Source organism: Lampetra fluviatilis, chromosome 53 (assembly GCF_964198595.1).
Source record: "Lampetra fluviatilis chromosome 53, kcLamFluv1.1, whole genome shotgun sequence".
Taxonomy (NCBI): Eukaryota; Metazoa; Chordata; class Hyperoartia; order Petromyzontiformes; family Petromyzontidae; genus Lampetra; species Lampetra fluviatilis.
The window spans coordinates 1,609,913-1,626,533 of NC_136327.1; the positions used below are offsets into that span (position 1 = coordinate 1,609,913).

Genomic DNA, 16,621 nt, shown 5'->3' on the forward strand with positions numbered 1-16,621 from the left:
TTGACTTTTCCTTGTTTGCTTTTACCCATAATGCTCTGCAGCAACGCACGAGTTTGTTGTGGCTGTCGTTGCTTTTTTTCCCTTGAACAGGTTCCCATAATTTACATGGGGTGCTCTTGCCAAAACCACGTCGTAATCCAGCACCATTTCATTCAACAAGCCGAACTTCTGGTGAGACCCAGGTTGAAATTACTTCAAATTTGTGCATGTTGAACTTACACAAATATGTTGAACTCATTTTGCACCGTACGTAACCAACCGTGCTTATCAGAGGGGTCCCGGTTTTGCTTTGCTAAAAAGCTGTTTGACTGGTGGACGCAAGTTATTTTTGCTATTTATTTGTGGAGATAAGAGCTGTTTATTTGCTTTTATCATACATGTATTACGTTTGCGCTTATAGGAATTGCGGTTTATGGAAATTACGTTGTTACATTTAGGTAAATGGATCATACAAAAACTGTCCGAATGTTAAACTTCTTTCACACAGTACGTAGCCAACCAAACGAGAACAAAAGGAGAAAATAATACACGAGTTGGTACACGCGCCTATATTCTAGAATGACTCAATCTTAATTATTAAATCTGGGGCGTGGTGTTCTGTAATTAAGAGGCCTCGCGTGAAGCAAGCACTGCCTGTTGCGATGACGATGGCAGACTGATGATTATATCACCGATCTGCACCGTACAAGCACGTTTTTTCCCGGTTGAGGTTTCGGCCGTGCACGAGTGCAAAATTTTACGCGACGTGGAAGCAACGTAGGCAAACCTCAGTCCTTATAAAACACCAGCGCACTCCCGAGCAGATAAAACCACACGCTTATTAAAATGAGCAGTCACTACCCAACCCCACTCGGGGGTTGTTATATAAAACATTTATTGTATATAAAGTGAAGATTTGGCAGCTTGAAGCAACGTTTTCCTGTTCACCGCACGAGGCTACGCGGACATGACGCCGCATGTTTGAGAAAATGCCCACGCGTGCAAATCGTGCGTTAGGAACACTGTTAGCCAATGTACAAAACGGCAGTTGTACTGCCCCCTCCCCAATAACAAGAACCTCTGCTACGTTGTGCACTTCCGCTTTACGAGGTAAACGACCGTTGAGAGACAAAGTCCCTTTGGTGTGGAAGACTTGGGACACGTGACCATTATTGCAGAGAATTTTTCAAATTGGGGTTTGGGCTACAAACGTTGAGGAATTCCAAAATAAGAAATTGGTAAATGTACATAATAATAATAATAGTTCAATTTGTAACGCGCGCAAATTTGCAGACGTAGTGGCCGCAACTCAGAGGCGTGGAGCCAAGCTCAGTCGCTCAAAAGCATGATTGTAGAGGTGAGTTTTTAAGTCTCTCTTGAAGGAGGCGATTGAGGTGATGCTGCGAATGTGCAGAGGGATATTGTTCCAGACTGTTGGGGCTGCCACCGAGAAGCAGTGCATAGACACGACGACCTTCCTGGATCTTGGTATCAAGAGGAGGTCGTGAGTCGCGCTGCGCAGGCATCTGCCGTGTGCTGAGCTGCAAGTTGTCAATAATGAAGAAAGGTACGGCGGGCAGGCGGATATGAAGGCATTGTGACAGAGGCAGGCGGTCTTGTATGTGACCCTACTGGCGATGGGGAGCCAGTTGAGAGCACGGAGACAAGCGAGTGAGTCGAGACGGGGATGAGTGTGGGCAATGACGACGCGTGCTAGGTTATTTTGTAGTCTTTGAAGTTTCTTTAGGTTGCCAGCGGAGGTCCGGACTAGGACGGAGTTGCAATAGTCAAGGCGAGACCCAACTATGCAACATGCCAACGTGTTGGCAATTTCAGTAGAGATGAGAGGATGTATGTGTCTAAGAGCCCTCAGGTGAAAGTTACATGAGCTGATGATATGGTTGGTTTGACGGCCGAAGGATAAAGTTGAATCTAGGACGACACCGAGGTAGCTGAAGTGGTCGGTGAACTTGATGCTGTGACCGAAGATGTGTCTGTGTGTGGGGAGTGCTGCTGAATTGAGACGTTGCTTGGTACCTAACATGATGGCCACTGACTTTCGGATTAAGGGCTAGGTTGTGTGCAGTGAACCATTGTTGCACGGCGGTGGTACATTCCAAGAGCCTCTCGAATCCAGATGCATTGCTAGAATCGATGGCGGTGAATAGAATCGTGTCATCCGCGTATGAGTGATGCTTAACACCAAAGCTTGCGATGAGCCGGCCGATCGGGGAAGTGTAGGCTGTGAAGAGCAGGGGACCTAGTACAGAGCCCTGGGGAACCCCGCATAATGCTGTTGTCTCAGGCGATGTGGACATGCCCACCCTGACTGAAGATTGCCGGTCAGAAAGGTACGAAACTATCCACTTGAGTGCTGAGCCGCATATACCGAAGTCGGATTTCAGGAGGGAAGTAAGGAGCGAGTGGTTGATGGTGTCGAAGGCTGACGAAATGTCCAGACTTACAAGTGCAACAGTTGAGCCGGAATCAATGATCGTTAAAATGTCATCAAGCACTCTAGTGAGTGCTGTTTCTGTGGAATAGTTTTGACGGTAAGCTGACTGGAAGCAGCAGTAGTTTGCGCAGGAGGTGATGTGTGGTTTTAGCTGGGCGAGGGCTAGTCGTTCAAGGAGTTTAGAGAGGTTCGAGAGGTTAGTGATAGGACGATAACTAGATGGGCCATCCGGATCTAGACTTGGAATTTTCTTGCAGCAGTTTGGCACTGGCAATTTTTTGTTTTCTTCCTATGCCTCGTTGCAAAAAGAGCCGTATTACCCGTAAGCATTCCGTAAGGGTTCCTTGCCATCATTTTTTTTACAGGTTTCATCCAGGTTGCGTTCTTGGCAACTCGGAACATTCAATCCGAATTCCAATACCCCAATTCTCATAGATCCACACGTCACGTTGTGGAGAGAATCAGGATGTTGACGATGTTTACCTGTCCACCAATGGTGGATCTTCCACAACCAAAACTTCACCACCGTTAATGATGCACAAGAGCTGTGCACTCTGTGGCAGCCTGCCAAAAATAAGCCTCCAATAACCAAATTAAGCACAAAACCCACATTTTAAATGATGGGATTTTTGTGCATTTATTGACAACCAGAATAAGACCATCGAATGGGCTGAACTACGTCGTGCGTTACCGTTCGCCCAAGCGCAGGACGAGCCTGGGATTCAATGCCAGGCTTTTTTGTCGTCAGCAATTGCGACCTCTGGGGGCTCGAGCAGTTTCATCTGCCACCGCCGCCGCGAGCTCCAGTGCCAACCACTCAACGCCGTGCTGGAACAGCGTCGCCGCCCAGCGTGTGTCCGTCGCCGCCCTCTTAGGTGTTCTGCTTGTCGGAGTGCACGCAGCCAGGGCAGCAGTGCAGGGTCTCGTGAATGAAGAGATCGCAGTCGAGGCAGAACGGTCTCGCGCACAAAGAGCACATGAACACCTGCGGGGGACACGCGATTTGAGCTTCAAAAAAACGCACGATTGAGCTTCGGAGATAAAGAGGTCCCCATGTAAATGTTACAGACCACTAAATAAAAAGTCGCCTTTGCCCAGCTGTACAGCAGCGGCCACACACGGACATACCTCTGCGTTGATTAGGTCACGCGTGCCCACAGAGCCAAGCACAAGTGTCACGCGTGTCTAGGCTGTCACTCAAGAAGTGGTTCAGGTGGCATCACTGGATGAAGTCACGTGACACCGTGTAAAGAGTCGCAGGGACCAGCTCGGTTCACAGGGCAAAAACCCAAGTGGGCAGAACCTAAAGCAGGGTTCAACTTTTGTGGCCTGCAAGCCACACTTGCCAATATATACACGTCACCAACACATATTGCTCACTTAATACACAACTAGCCTAAAGCCCGTCCAAGGACGGGTGTATTCCAGTAAATCTGAAATATTCAAACGAAAGAAAATGTTCCGCTCATGATTATTAATGATAGCGTTAAGGAGTTAATGTGACATCAGGGTTATCGTTTTTTATATATTAAAAATATTACAGATTTGTGAAATTAAAGGGATGAACAACAACACGAGTGAAATGAAACCTGAGATAAACGAGAGAAGCGTAGAGGATGGCTTCACGCGAATAGTTGCGTGCACGGAGAGTATGGGGTCACGACCCCACGCAACGTGGTTCACATGACTAGGTGGCGTCTGGGTATCACGTGACGTCACATGACGTCACGTGACGTCACCGCCGCCACACATTCGTTTTATTTTGGCCCAACGAGTCGTGTCCAATTCGTGAAGTACTTGAACATGTCATCAATAAGAATATTTTTTAGATGCTGATCGAGTTAAATCGCCCAAGCATCAGCATTGATGCGTTTGCAGTAAAAAAACATTACACTGTTTTCTTTCAGCTGTACTTGACATCCTTCGCACACCCTGAAACACACACGCACACACAGTCGACGCTGATGAGACGCTGTTAAAGAAACATGTTGACAATGTAATAAAAACACTTTGTGCTTATCCTAAAATCGCGCACGAACGTAGAGGACTGACACACGGCTCACACGAGGTGGAAGGGTGAATGACCCAGTCGGTACTAAACTAAACGTTTTATTTATTTTACCAGGTAAGGCCCCACTGAGCCATGTGGTTCTTTTCAGAAGTGACCTCGCTATCACAAACATTAAATCAGCAAAGTGGCTTATCAAGTGTACATTTATGATGGTCAAATACTCTCTCAACGCATGATGTTGATTCTAAATGTGGAGGGAAAAACCGGAGGACCAGGAGAAAAATCTACACGACCACGGGGATAAAGAGACATCCAAACTCCAAATATACAGCAGCAGGTGTTGGGGGTCGGGATCGAACCCACGACTTCCTGCATCCTAGGCGAGGTATTCGGAAGGCACTGGAGCAATGCACTTAAGTCATCTATATTGAAATCTCATTACTTAGAACTGATGTTTGTGTTTGGTTTGTTGTCCTTCCCCCGCAGCTCCGATCAGCACGTTTGGATACATACAGTACGAAAGAAGTTCAACACACATACGTACAAACTAATGACTAATTTGCGACACGAGCAGGAACCGCCTGTCGCACAGATTCAGCTGCGCACACACGGCACGTACCGCACACACGGCACACACGGCACGTACCGCTGTCCCGTAAACTTGTCAAGCGGCTGCTCCTGGAAGGCGTCGAGCGGGAACAGGTGGTGGTAGGAGCGTGCCAGGTGCGGTGCCGACACCAGTGTGAGGCCTGGTACGGCGGACATGCGGACGAGAAAAGCGCAGCACGTCAAGGGCGATGACAGCGCATGCCCACGGTCCGGCGCTCCAGAGACGAGGGGTCGGCGGGTCACAGAGAATCTCCCAATCCCACTGGGATGCAAACGTGTCCAGGAGGTGGCAGTGAAGCGAATGGATTTGCGAGTGTTACCCAGTGTGAGCTTAAGGGTTTCTCCAGGTACTCTGGTTTTCCTCCTACAAATATCGCAGAAGCATCCAGCAGCATCCCAATGCCTTGTGCGATGCTACACCAAGGTAGCCGTAGAAGCCTCTTGTTCCGACTCGCGTTGTGACGTAGTTCCGTTCACTCGATCGCATTATATCCAATTCGCATCGGCGTTATAAAAAAACGCGTTCCCTAATACATTCAACTTGTGTTATGAAAGCACGCACCGTTCTCGGAGTACAGACTATTTGGGTGCTGTCCACGCGTGCCAGTGAGGTTGCGTCAGTGCCGGATTAAGCTAGTGCAGGGCCTGTAGCATATGTTATAAAGGGGCTCTAAATTAAAAAAAACATAATTAAAACACACATTTTTTACTTGCATAGTAAAGTAATTGTATTTTTTCATTTGCGATACATCCACATAATACGACAAATCGCTAACTTTAAACACCCAGTCGTTCATAAAAGTTGAAGGCAGTATAGTACTATAGTAATAGAGCAAGTGCAAATTCACTGAACTGGAATTCATAGCTTGAAAGCATTTAGCGCGGTGCCCTTGAAAGTACGGGGCCCGTAGGAAATGTAGCTACTGTTGCTACTGGGATGAGGGGTTGCGTGCACACACGCCGCTTGCTGGGCGGCCAGTAACAGTACGCACCGCACACTTTGCACTCCACGGGCAGCTCGCAATACTTGGCCCGGCACTGAGGGCAGAAGAAGCCTCCTACGGACAGCACCGGCTTCTTCTCCTTCTGACTCTCCAGCTGCCTGCACGCCGGCGGCACATGACGATCGTCAAACACACAACCCGTCCGTCGTCATCGACAGCGGCGGTCGCCGTGAGCGGTGGCATTGGCAAAAGGGATTGACAGCGGAGTAATTCAACGTCCTTGATTTTACCAGGCAAGAGCCAGACATGGGGTCAATTACAATTGTGTTTGTGGCTCCCTGTACCCAGTCCCGTTGTCGGTCCCTCTCCCTCGCACCCCTCCACTGGAATCAACTTCCCCTGTACATTGAGCAACACTGCCCATAGACACAACACTGCCCATAGACTCAACACTGCACCATAGACACAACACTGCCCATAGACTCAACACTGCCCATAGACTCAACACTGCACCATAGACTCAACACTGCCCATAGACTCAACACTGCCCATAGACTCAACACTGCCCATAGACTCAACACTGCACCATAGACTCAACACTGCCCATAGACTCAACACTGCCTTTGCACATTAAGCAGTCCCCCTCATTAACCTCCTTCCATTCCTCTCTCAAAGCTTCACCGCCTCTTCTCCATCGCCCATTTTCTTCCCTCACCTCGCCCCTCCACTCCTTCCCATCCCTCCCCTACCCTTTAGTGATCCCCAAGCACCCCTCTAATGCTGTCACTCGTTCATCAATCTTTACACTCGTCTGCCATCTAAATCATTCTACTCCGTCACCGTTTTTCTAAACTGTGTCAAGCACTTTGATTGAAGGCGTTCTAAAAATATCATATAAAATTATATTACATTGTAGTCATGCGATCTGACCCAATTATTTTTCAAATTATTAATCAAATCCGATTTTCCCGCACCTCCAATTAGCAAGGTTGGCTACGTACGGTGCGAAAGAAGTTCAATGTACAAAGGTCAAAGATCCCCAGTGTAGCCTTAACAAACTATTGGGGCAAGTGCTGTTAGCGAGCACCTCTGAAGGTCGCACGGCACACGAGGGGGTGGGTGGCCAGCACCACGCCCGGCCACCTTTGTCTCCCCAGTGGCGGTGTGGTTTACACACCGCACCAGGTACTCATTTGAGGCTGAGTCGACCTAGGGGAGGCCCATAACTGGTTCAGATAATCGTCACTGGTGTTGGGCGTGAGGGGGAATTGAACTCGGGCCGCCAGGTTCATAGCACAGCTCGCGCTAACCGCTACACCACCGCTCCCCAAAACACAGACAGACACACACACACGTTGACTGCAACAGCCTATGTGTAAGAGTTAAAGACATTGGCCCCGAGTTTGTGGTGTGCAGGGCTCACGCCATGCTGAAGGAGGGCTTGGCGTCGCTCTCCGTCGCCGAGCCCAACGTGTGCTGGGGGAAGCCTGGGAAACGATGACGCAACACGGGGGGGGGGGGGGGGCGGACGACGACCGGCACGGAAAAGCCATCGGTGACTTCAGGCTAAAGCGGGGGAGGGGTGGGGGGAGCTTTCCTTTACCGAGGGATGAAAAAGGGGACTTTCAAATACCCGAATTAACACACAGACAGCGGCTTCTGGCTTGGCCATCAAAACAAAGACGGTAACCGCATCGCCACGCTTTCAGACGTGCTTCTGCGGCCGTCTGGAATGCTCTTCCGATATTAGGAAGCCACTGGAACTATGCACTTCTGAATAATCTAAATTGCAAAACGCCTTTATTTAGAACAGCTCTTTCTATTCAGTTTGTTGTCCTTCCCCTGCACCTCCGATTAGCGTGGTTGACTACGTACGGTGCTGAAAGAAATTCAACGTACGGCACATACAATAAACATCGGGGCTCTCCCGAGGCCTGTGCATGCTCACAACGCCCGCTGGAGCCTTCATGATCACAGAACGGCGAACAGAACGTGCGTGTCGGCCGAGTGTAAGAATGACCCTTGCACCGATGGACGTGACCCGACAACGCTACAATTGTGTTGAAAATATGACACTCTAATACCCAATTAGTGTGCCTAGGATGCTAGTACGGTATTCCCTCGTTATTCACGAACTTTCTGCGATTTTGGCTGTCAGCGAATTGCATCCGCAACTCTCCACGTCTGCATCGAGAGAGAGTGATGAGATATAACTTCTCGAAGATTTAGAGGCATCTTCAGACACAAGAGGCAATATCATTATCCACGAAATTTGCTATTCGCGAGCATCTCCGGAACGTTTCCCTTGCAAATAAGGAGGCAATACCGTGGCGAGGGATTGATGTCGTGTTCTGGCTATTGTTGATGTGATGGGCTTCATGTGGCTGCAGGCCGTGTGGATTAAAGTGGAGGAATGTATCCAGCCCATGGGCCTTAGGTTCCCTAACCCTGGTTCTAAAGGGTTGTGTCCATTTCTCCACTGTAAGGCATTGTGAAGTACATTATTGTTGTTGTTGTATGTTTCATGACAATGTAACACCGGTGAAAACCGACTCACCCATGCGGATTAAGGAAGAGTCCATGTTGGCGCTGACAGGAGGGGGCGTCACGTGGTATAGCAGCAGCTCCTTGAAGTGGGACTCGTCCAAAATGACGTGGTATGACCCTGCACGACAGGGGACAGTGGTGCATATGGTCGAGAGACAAAAAAAAGAGGTAACATTTGTGAACAAAAGCAAAATAAATGCAACAGGTAAGAGGTTGTAAATGTCTAAACAGTAATGCAGCGTGTTAGGGATACGTTTTGCATTTCAAATATCCGATGTCAGATTTTTAAGGACAATTTCAGAAAACTTTCAGTTATAAGTCATTTACTTTACATAATAATAATAAAATCGCGTCTTTTCATGCGAACAAAAGCGACGTGACCCGATGCCACAAGCCTCCATTATGTGGGAAAAGCGATGGAAGTGATGTCGTATTTTCGGATCAATACCGATTAAAATGTTTTTATTTTTTTCCCCCGGATGATCCAAAAGTTCCTATGAAAACCTTGATTTTCAGATTGTTTTGAGAAAATCGGGAACACATCCCCTACGGTGTTATAGGCCTCGATAAAAGTCAGAGAAGGAAGTGGTTCAGTGTAATGATAATCGGGTTTTTCCCCTTTCTGCCAATAAAACAGGAGGTGTTAAGATATCATTGGTTCTTTTTGTAAAGTCACGTAGAAGGGAAATAATAAAAATATAAAACAATTAAATTCTCACGACGTTTCGACTGCAACACAAGCAATCATCACCAGGTGTGAAATACACAGCAAGAAAATTGTGAAATCCACAGACCTGGAATCAAGAGAGTTGTTTTTTACCTCCGGTCTCTTTCGTAAGAGCCGTGCAGACGTGCACTTCCGCAGAGAGTCCGATGATGGACACACGCACCTTCCCCGCCTTTAAGGTCTGAAACAACGCAGCACAAAACGGCGGTAGCCGTTATGAAGGTGTGTCCCCCTCCCCCCCCCCTGTTATTTGTTCACCGTTACAGTTTTATTATTCTTACACTCATGATGCAGGAATCAACTATTTATCCTTTGCTTCATGGCACGTGTAGAGTCATGTAAGCGATGCTTGAGGACAAAATGATAACAGACAATGCGAGTGGAAAAGTGTCAACAAGATTTTTGAATAAAATAACAAACACACGAGTTGTAAAAATAAACTCTTTATGAGGGGATGGGGATGGATCGCCAAGGAATTATTGACATCTGAAAGTCCGTCTGCCGAGGACAGGGGGACGGGGCAACCAAAATAACGAGAGCCATTTTTTTCCGACTTTGGTCAAAAAAAAAAAGCCTCAATATTTCAAGAATCGCAATGCACCATGGGTGAATACGAGACGGTGGCGGTCCTCAATAAATAAGGTCACCAAGAGCTGCACGCGAGGCTGCGGAAATACGGGTTGCCGGTCCCCCTGGCCGACGAGATGGAGGGATGACATCGGCTCGTGTGCAACTGCCGGTTGGATTGGCGCACCGAGGGACGGAGAGAGGAGGTGGTGGCGGCGGTGGCGGCGGCGGCGGTAAAATGACCCAACGCACCTGAATGAGGTCGTAGATGTTGGCCGGATCGCATGTGGTGAGGCTGCCGAACACCACCAGGATTTCGCGACTCGTGTGGCTGGGCATATGTCTGCAAAGTAGGTGGCGCGCACTGCCGTTGCGGGTCCACTCTCCTCTCTTAAGCACAATCCACACCTCCCCAACGTCCCGTCTCACACTGTCTGCAATTCTCTCCCTTTTGTACAATCCGCGACCACCAACAAGAGATCAGAGCATAAGCGCACTGGTGCGACGCACATGCAGCCAGCGGCCAGTGCCACAGAACTTGCTACACATTGTAAATGTGGTTTAAGCTTTGATGGGAGACCAACATTTTAATACAGGATTTAAGAAGTGCTGATTCAGGACTCCAATATATATAAAAGTTGATTATTCAGAAAAGCCTGAATAAACAACTGTAGGTAGTGATGATTGGTATACGTTTTCCCAATAGAGTAATTTTCCAGGAATGTTTCAAATTTGGCAAATTTCATTGTACTCTTTTTAGAAGAATGTAACGGAGACCAATTCCCACCAAGTCCCACCCGGTCCCACCTGGTCCCACCCAGTGTCCCCTCTAGCCCAGCACTCACTTCAGGGTCTCCATAGCCAGCTGCAGCGAGTTGTAGAGGGACGGTTCTCCAAGGCATGTTGACTGGGTGGCTTTCTTAAGAGCCGTAATGTGCTTCTTGGGTGTACCTGTTCAGAAAACTTGGCGTCAGTTTTTGTTATAGGACATTATTATTGGTTTTTTTTTATTAACTAAGAGCCCGGCACAGAGCACGAGCGATGGGGAGAGGGGGTAGAGGTGTTCCGCAGACGACAATCTTGAGGCCGGGTGCCCACATGTCAGGGCAAAGGGACGGTGGCCAGGTGCCCACATTTAAAGAACGGAAATTTGGGGTTCATGTTACGGCTGCTACAGCAGTTCGTGTGCTTTGTATGATGCGGCGGCTTCGTTTTCGAAATCCTGTTTTAACTACATCGCTGCAAAGCATCGGTCCTGAACGCCTACTTGGCCCAATAGATCACAACCGTATTTCATGTTTTTGCCGACGGAGAAAAACAAAGCCTTGTATGTTTAATTATGCATTGTTTTATAAATGACTATCCAGTTTTTGAAGCCGGCAGGGTGGCTCAGCGGCCGAGCTTTGCAATCGGAAGCTTGAGAGCCCATTTCCTCAGTCCATCATTCCTCCAGGGTCAATACAAATAAAATTACCACTTTGTGGTAATTATTTTATTATTATTTGTTGGTCCTATGGAGAGACTTGCCCCCCACCATTGCAATGTGGAATTTCCAGCAGGGCTGTACACGGGAGATGAGAACCAATGCCTCAAAGCTCGTTTGAGCAGAAATTGTAACCATGTTGCCGTTGAAGATTTGTAGGAAATTCATTTTCCAACATACGGATCAAGCCCCGTGTGTCTTTTTTGGTGTGCAACACTTAGTGACTGTGCTAAGGTATCAAACTCACTTCGCTATGTAAGGTGGCTTAGTTCAACACAAGGCTGGTTTTATTTCCCAGAACCTGACATCAGAAGTTCAACTTTGCTGGCTTGTTTGCTCTGAGAGGAGCACAGGATCAGTCATATGCACCTCCTTGCCACTAGCAAAATGTTACGAATCAAAGAGTCTCTATGAGAATCAGAATCTTTATTTAGACTGCAGGAGGAATCCGATGAGCTGTGAAGCTCTGTTTAAACAGATTTCCAGTGTGGGTGAGAGTCAGCAAGTTACGCAACAAATGAAAAACGATACCTCCAAGTTCGGTCAACTTCTCCGCCCTTTTATTTTTTGTCGTAATCAATCCGATCTGCGGAACGCAAAAAAAAAGGAGACGTTATATTTACTTGAAACTTAAAAAAGGCCACGCTTGCGTTGAACAGCAAGAGCTTTATCCGACACGATATGGTTCCATTTTCTCACCTGGCTGATGGGATTCTGATAGAAGTACTCCTCCACAAAGTGCTCCAGCAGCTGTTTAAAAGACAGGAAGTAAACTTTGGTGAAGTAAATACAACGCAGGGTAATGCATCACGCCGCATGCCATGGCCAGTGATCCCATGGAGGCAAAATAAAGATGTGAGCAGTGATTAAACAAAAACATATTTCTTTAATTAAGCTAAGCGCTTATACAAATGAAAATGCTCATTCCTATAAGCACATTATATCGATTGACTGCAAACCTCATTCTCAAAATACATGTCACTGACATGACCTATAACTGAATTTTAGATATCGTCACAACAATTACGATTCATGGCGTCTATGTATTATTTTTGCAGGAGAAAGATGGGAGTTGAGATTTGATCAAAGCGATGTCTTGCTCAAATGAACGTTTGGAGTGCTGCTCATCTCCTATTCATAGCCCAGAGTTGGTGCTGGAAATTCCCTATTGCTACCGCAGGGCGAGTACATAAAAAATGACCGTTGTTGACTGCCCCACAAAAGTGGTATTAATTTTTTGTTATGAACCCCGACCAGGATATTAAATTTCGCAACCTTCCCCGAAACCCTAAGGTGGGTTGAGAATGGCAAAAAAAAAAGCTTGGGCACAAACAAACTGCCTTGCCTTGAGAGAACAGGTGAGACGATTGGGCTTCAGGTCTTGGTCTTCCATGCCCCGCGACATATCCACCACCACGAACAGATGCCGCATCTAAAGAATGAGAAATCCCTTCTTCATCCAGACCCTCGGTTGTTGCTGCTGCTCACACAGTGTTAATCGCCGGGCTGAGCTGACGATCGGTGCCCATTTTTAAGATGTATATACTCCCACGTATGGGCTCCGATTGAGCCGCAGTTGGCTACGTACGGTGTGAAAGAAGTTCAACGTACATACAGTAGACTCTCGATTATACACGATAATTATGGGCAGCACGGCCGCGGATAATTCACAATCGCTGATAATCCAAAAAAATGAATTTTCCGCGGACCTCTATGCCAAAAAACGAATTTGCCCACGCAGAAGAGTCCGCCCACTACGTGGTGAGCAGAGCCACGCCAATCAACATCAATCAAACTCCGCCCACTGTTGTAAAGATATGCAACTACTGTACTGTAGAGGCGATCTTGTGGATTTCGGATTAACCGGAGCAATATATTTGGACGGTTTAAGCATGTGACTTGCAATAAACATTTCCAAGAATAACAATGTATAGCTGTTTTTAGATTATTTATTTGGGTTTAAGGAAAAATTCACGAGTTATTAATTTATGTCAAAATCTCAGGCGCACGGTTAATCCACAAAGCAAATAAACCGCACACGGATAAGTAATCGAGAGTCTACTGTACATACAGAACAAATGAACAAAGTTGCTTGTTGCGCTTTTCGTCATGTCACTCATGAAATTTGCCTGGCTTGACCATAAGTGAGCGTTCCAATGTTTTAATCAAAAGTCCACTGTCAGACCGATCCGATAACGAACACATGCTTCTGTGGTACGCTGTGGAGAATCAATGGATTTTATTAAATACTCGAATGAGGTTGGCTGGGTGGTTCGGGGGAGATGATTTTTGTGACGAGTGGCGTTCACCCGAGATGAAGCCAAGGCATTCCTTACAACACATCTCTCAATCTAAGTCGGGGTCACCAATGACTCCATACAAATAAAATAAATGTTCACTTCCAGCATCCTGGCTTACTGGAATGACATTTCAAGTAATGTATCAAAACCTAAATAAATACTGTGTTCCCACAGTAAATAATTGTTGACTTATCCAAAAAGCATTACTTAGGCGTTAAGACTTTTTCAGGAGGCCTGTGCATTGCGATGTTTGACCGATTATCTCGCATTTTGGAGAAAACCAAGTATCAGGAGAAATCCCATGTATTGGAGATAACTTTAAAAAAAAAATCTACAACATACCAAATGTTTCACCTACTACAGGCTATCCCATAGCCATAAAAAGTACGTCTCGCACACACGCAGCGATGTTCTACACTTACCATCCCAAGCCGCACTTGTCCATGAAATTCAGAGACTCTGAAAGTAAATAAGCACAAGTACAGCGAGTCCTCGCTTAACGCGTGTTCGCACAACGCGTTTTCGCGACAGCGGTTTTTCAATCAGGGAACACTTTTCGCACGACACGGAATGCGCAACCATTATAACGCGACCTCTGAGTGGTCGACGAAGAACTACTTTCTTGAGCTGGGGCGGCTGGACGATGGGAATTCTGTGTACATGCGTGGAGTGATACGGTACATGGCGGCGTACCCTCACCTCAGTTTTTTGTCCCACCATGAGATAGCGAAAGGCCGATTTTATAGTGCAAATGTGATTAAAATTGGCAGTTTTATTTATTCATTCCCTATAATGCGATTCCTTGCTGAACGCGTTTTTGCTTAAAGCGACACTCTTCAAGAACGCATCTACCACGTTAAACGAGGCATTACTATAGTATGCAGGGCTTTGTTAAAACGCAAAGAGGCAGAGTTGACTTTAAAAAACAATAGTTTTGTTTAACATGACACGTAGGATGACCAACTCTCAATTGCAAAACATTGACGAATAATTACTTCCATTAATCTTACAGCTGCTATGATTAGAACTTGATGAAATAACATTGGGCATCAAATTCTGAAGTCAAAAATAGAGTTTGAGGGAAAATAGTCACTGATCTGCAAAGAACAGGAATGTAGCCAACGACTCTAAACAGAACCCTTGCCCCATTAAAGGACATTAATTGGGTTCAGTGTTGAAAAAAATTCCACCGAATAATCATAACAAGAGCCAAAATAATGTATCAACTACTGTATATCTGTGCTTTACTTAGCTATTACTTCTATGTATGCGTGTAGAACTTTATCTTGCACCGTACATAGCCAACCGTGCTATACGTGTGTATGTACGTATGTATGTTGACCTTTCGCACTGTACGTAGCCAACTATGCCATGTGTGTAACTTCTTTCGCACCTTACCTAGCCAACCTTCCTAATCGGAGGTGTGGGGGAAGGCCAAACAGTGGCATATGAAGCGGGGTCTTACTTGCGGCGCTTGGCTTGGAAGATGAGATCGTCCACGCTCGCCTTGAGGGACCCCGACTCATCCTCTTTGAGCACCTCCCTGCACCACGAAAGCAGATCGGCAGCACGTCAATGTCAGAATTAGAAACTAAACTAAAAACACTTTATTATTTTACCAGGTAAGGCCCCATTGACCTATTCTATAGCTCTTTTTCAAACCTGGACATCACAATTTATCGCTCACCGAAGTGGCTTATGATGTGGACATTTATAGCGGCCAAATACTCGGAGAAAAATCCACGCGACCACAGGGAGAAAATGCAAACTTCAAATGTAGTACAGGCGTCGAGATTGAACCCATGACCTCCTATATGCCAGGCGAGGGAGTTTACTGTTTCTATTGAGACCCTGGCTTATAATGAGTTTTAATCCGAGGAGGATGAATCCACTGCGTCGTTATCATCAAGTACCATTTGACGAGGGTGAACTATTCGGTGAGGCGTTAACAGTGGTAGCTGTCTTAACAAAGGCCCCACCGATAACGTCCAAATTTCCACGACCAACTTGACGTGCTCCAAGTACACGGTTGTTGTTGTTGTGTTAAGGAAAGAACGTCGTTCATTTTTCCAGGGAAGCTTCACGAAAAAGCGCCAAAAACTCTTCTTCCAAAGGGTCGTGCCATGGGGATGTCTGGACATCCGAGGGCTTTTTGTGCGTGCGAAGAGCCCAGATCCTTTGAAGGGATAACATCTCCAGGGTCCAGAGGGCCTCACGAACCAAATTGCATGCATTGTCACATCCTGGCCACAGTTGGCATCCCCAACGGGATGGCAGATTCACAAATCTGCCGTCCACAAAACAGCCCCCTGCCACGCAAGTGGATCACGTCGCCGTCACCACGCCGCTTGGTGCCCGGCTAGGTGCACTTTAGAGGCCACTTGAAGTGTGGAAGGCGACCACCTGGCACGAAGGGGCACGGAGACAGTCCCACGTGGAATTACAGGTTGGCCGAGATGACTGGCAGACGCACCACCTGTGCCCACCATTGTGCCAAATTGCCTGCCCCCCCTCGAAGGCAGATTTTGCTTAGTTAACTCTCTACGATTTTGATTTAAAGCTTTCGTGACTGCAGGGATTCATATTCTTGGTTCTTTCGGTAAAGTCACGTAGAAGGGAAATAATAAAATATAAAACATAAATCAATAAAAATTATCACGACGTTTCGACTGCATCACAAGCAATCATCATCATATAATTTTATTATCGAAAGAACCAAGAATGTAACTCTCTATGCTGAACTTCTTTCGCGCCGTACGTAGCCACCCGTGCTAATCGCAGCACGTGATAGTCGTCGTTGCCGCGGCGAGCGAAAGGAAGTTCTCACCAAGTTCTTTCATAATCTCCCTCCCAGCGTTTGGCCCGTTCCGGCTCCTCTTCCATCCTTTAGCTCTATGTTGTTGTTGTAGCTGCTGTTGTTGCTGCTGTTGTTGATCGTTGGTGTGGCTCGTGTCGTCTCGCTTTGTTTGCTGTGGGTGTCAGAAGGGGGGGACACTTGT

The 16,621-nt window shown here is 46.9% G+C and overlaps 1 protein-coding gene across 1 annotated transcript; it reads right to left on the reverse strand.

The window, feature by feature from the left end:
- Positions 1-305: 305 nt before the first annotated feature.
- Positions 306-16,621, reverse strand: LOC144949268 (general transcription factor IIH subunit 2-like). The gene is made up of 15 exons (XM_078879187.1): positions 16,450-16,621; positions 15,088-15,165; positions 14,045-14,081; positions 12,668-12,754; positions 12,022-12,072; positions 11,854-11,908; positions 10,685-10,790; positions 10,092-10,182; positions 9,366-9,453; positions 8,556-8,663; positions 7,422-7,485; positions 6,047-6,156; positions 5,092-5,194; positions 4,327-4,366; positions 306-3,419 (listed from the first exon to the last, which is right to left on the reverse strand). Exons 1-15 carry the CDS (start codon positions 16,503-16,505, stop codon positions 3,306-3,308), a joined length of 1,188 nt encoding a protein of 395 aa, XP_078735313.1. The 5' UTR covers positions 16,506-16,621; the 3' UTR covers positions 306-3,305.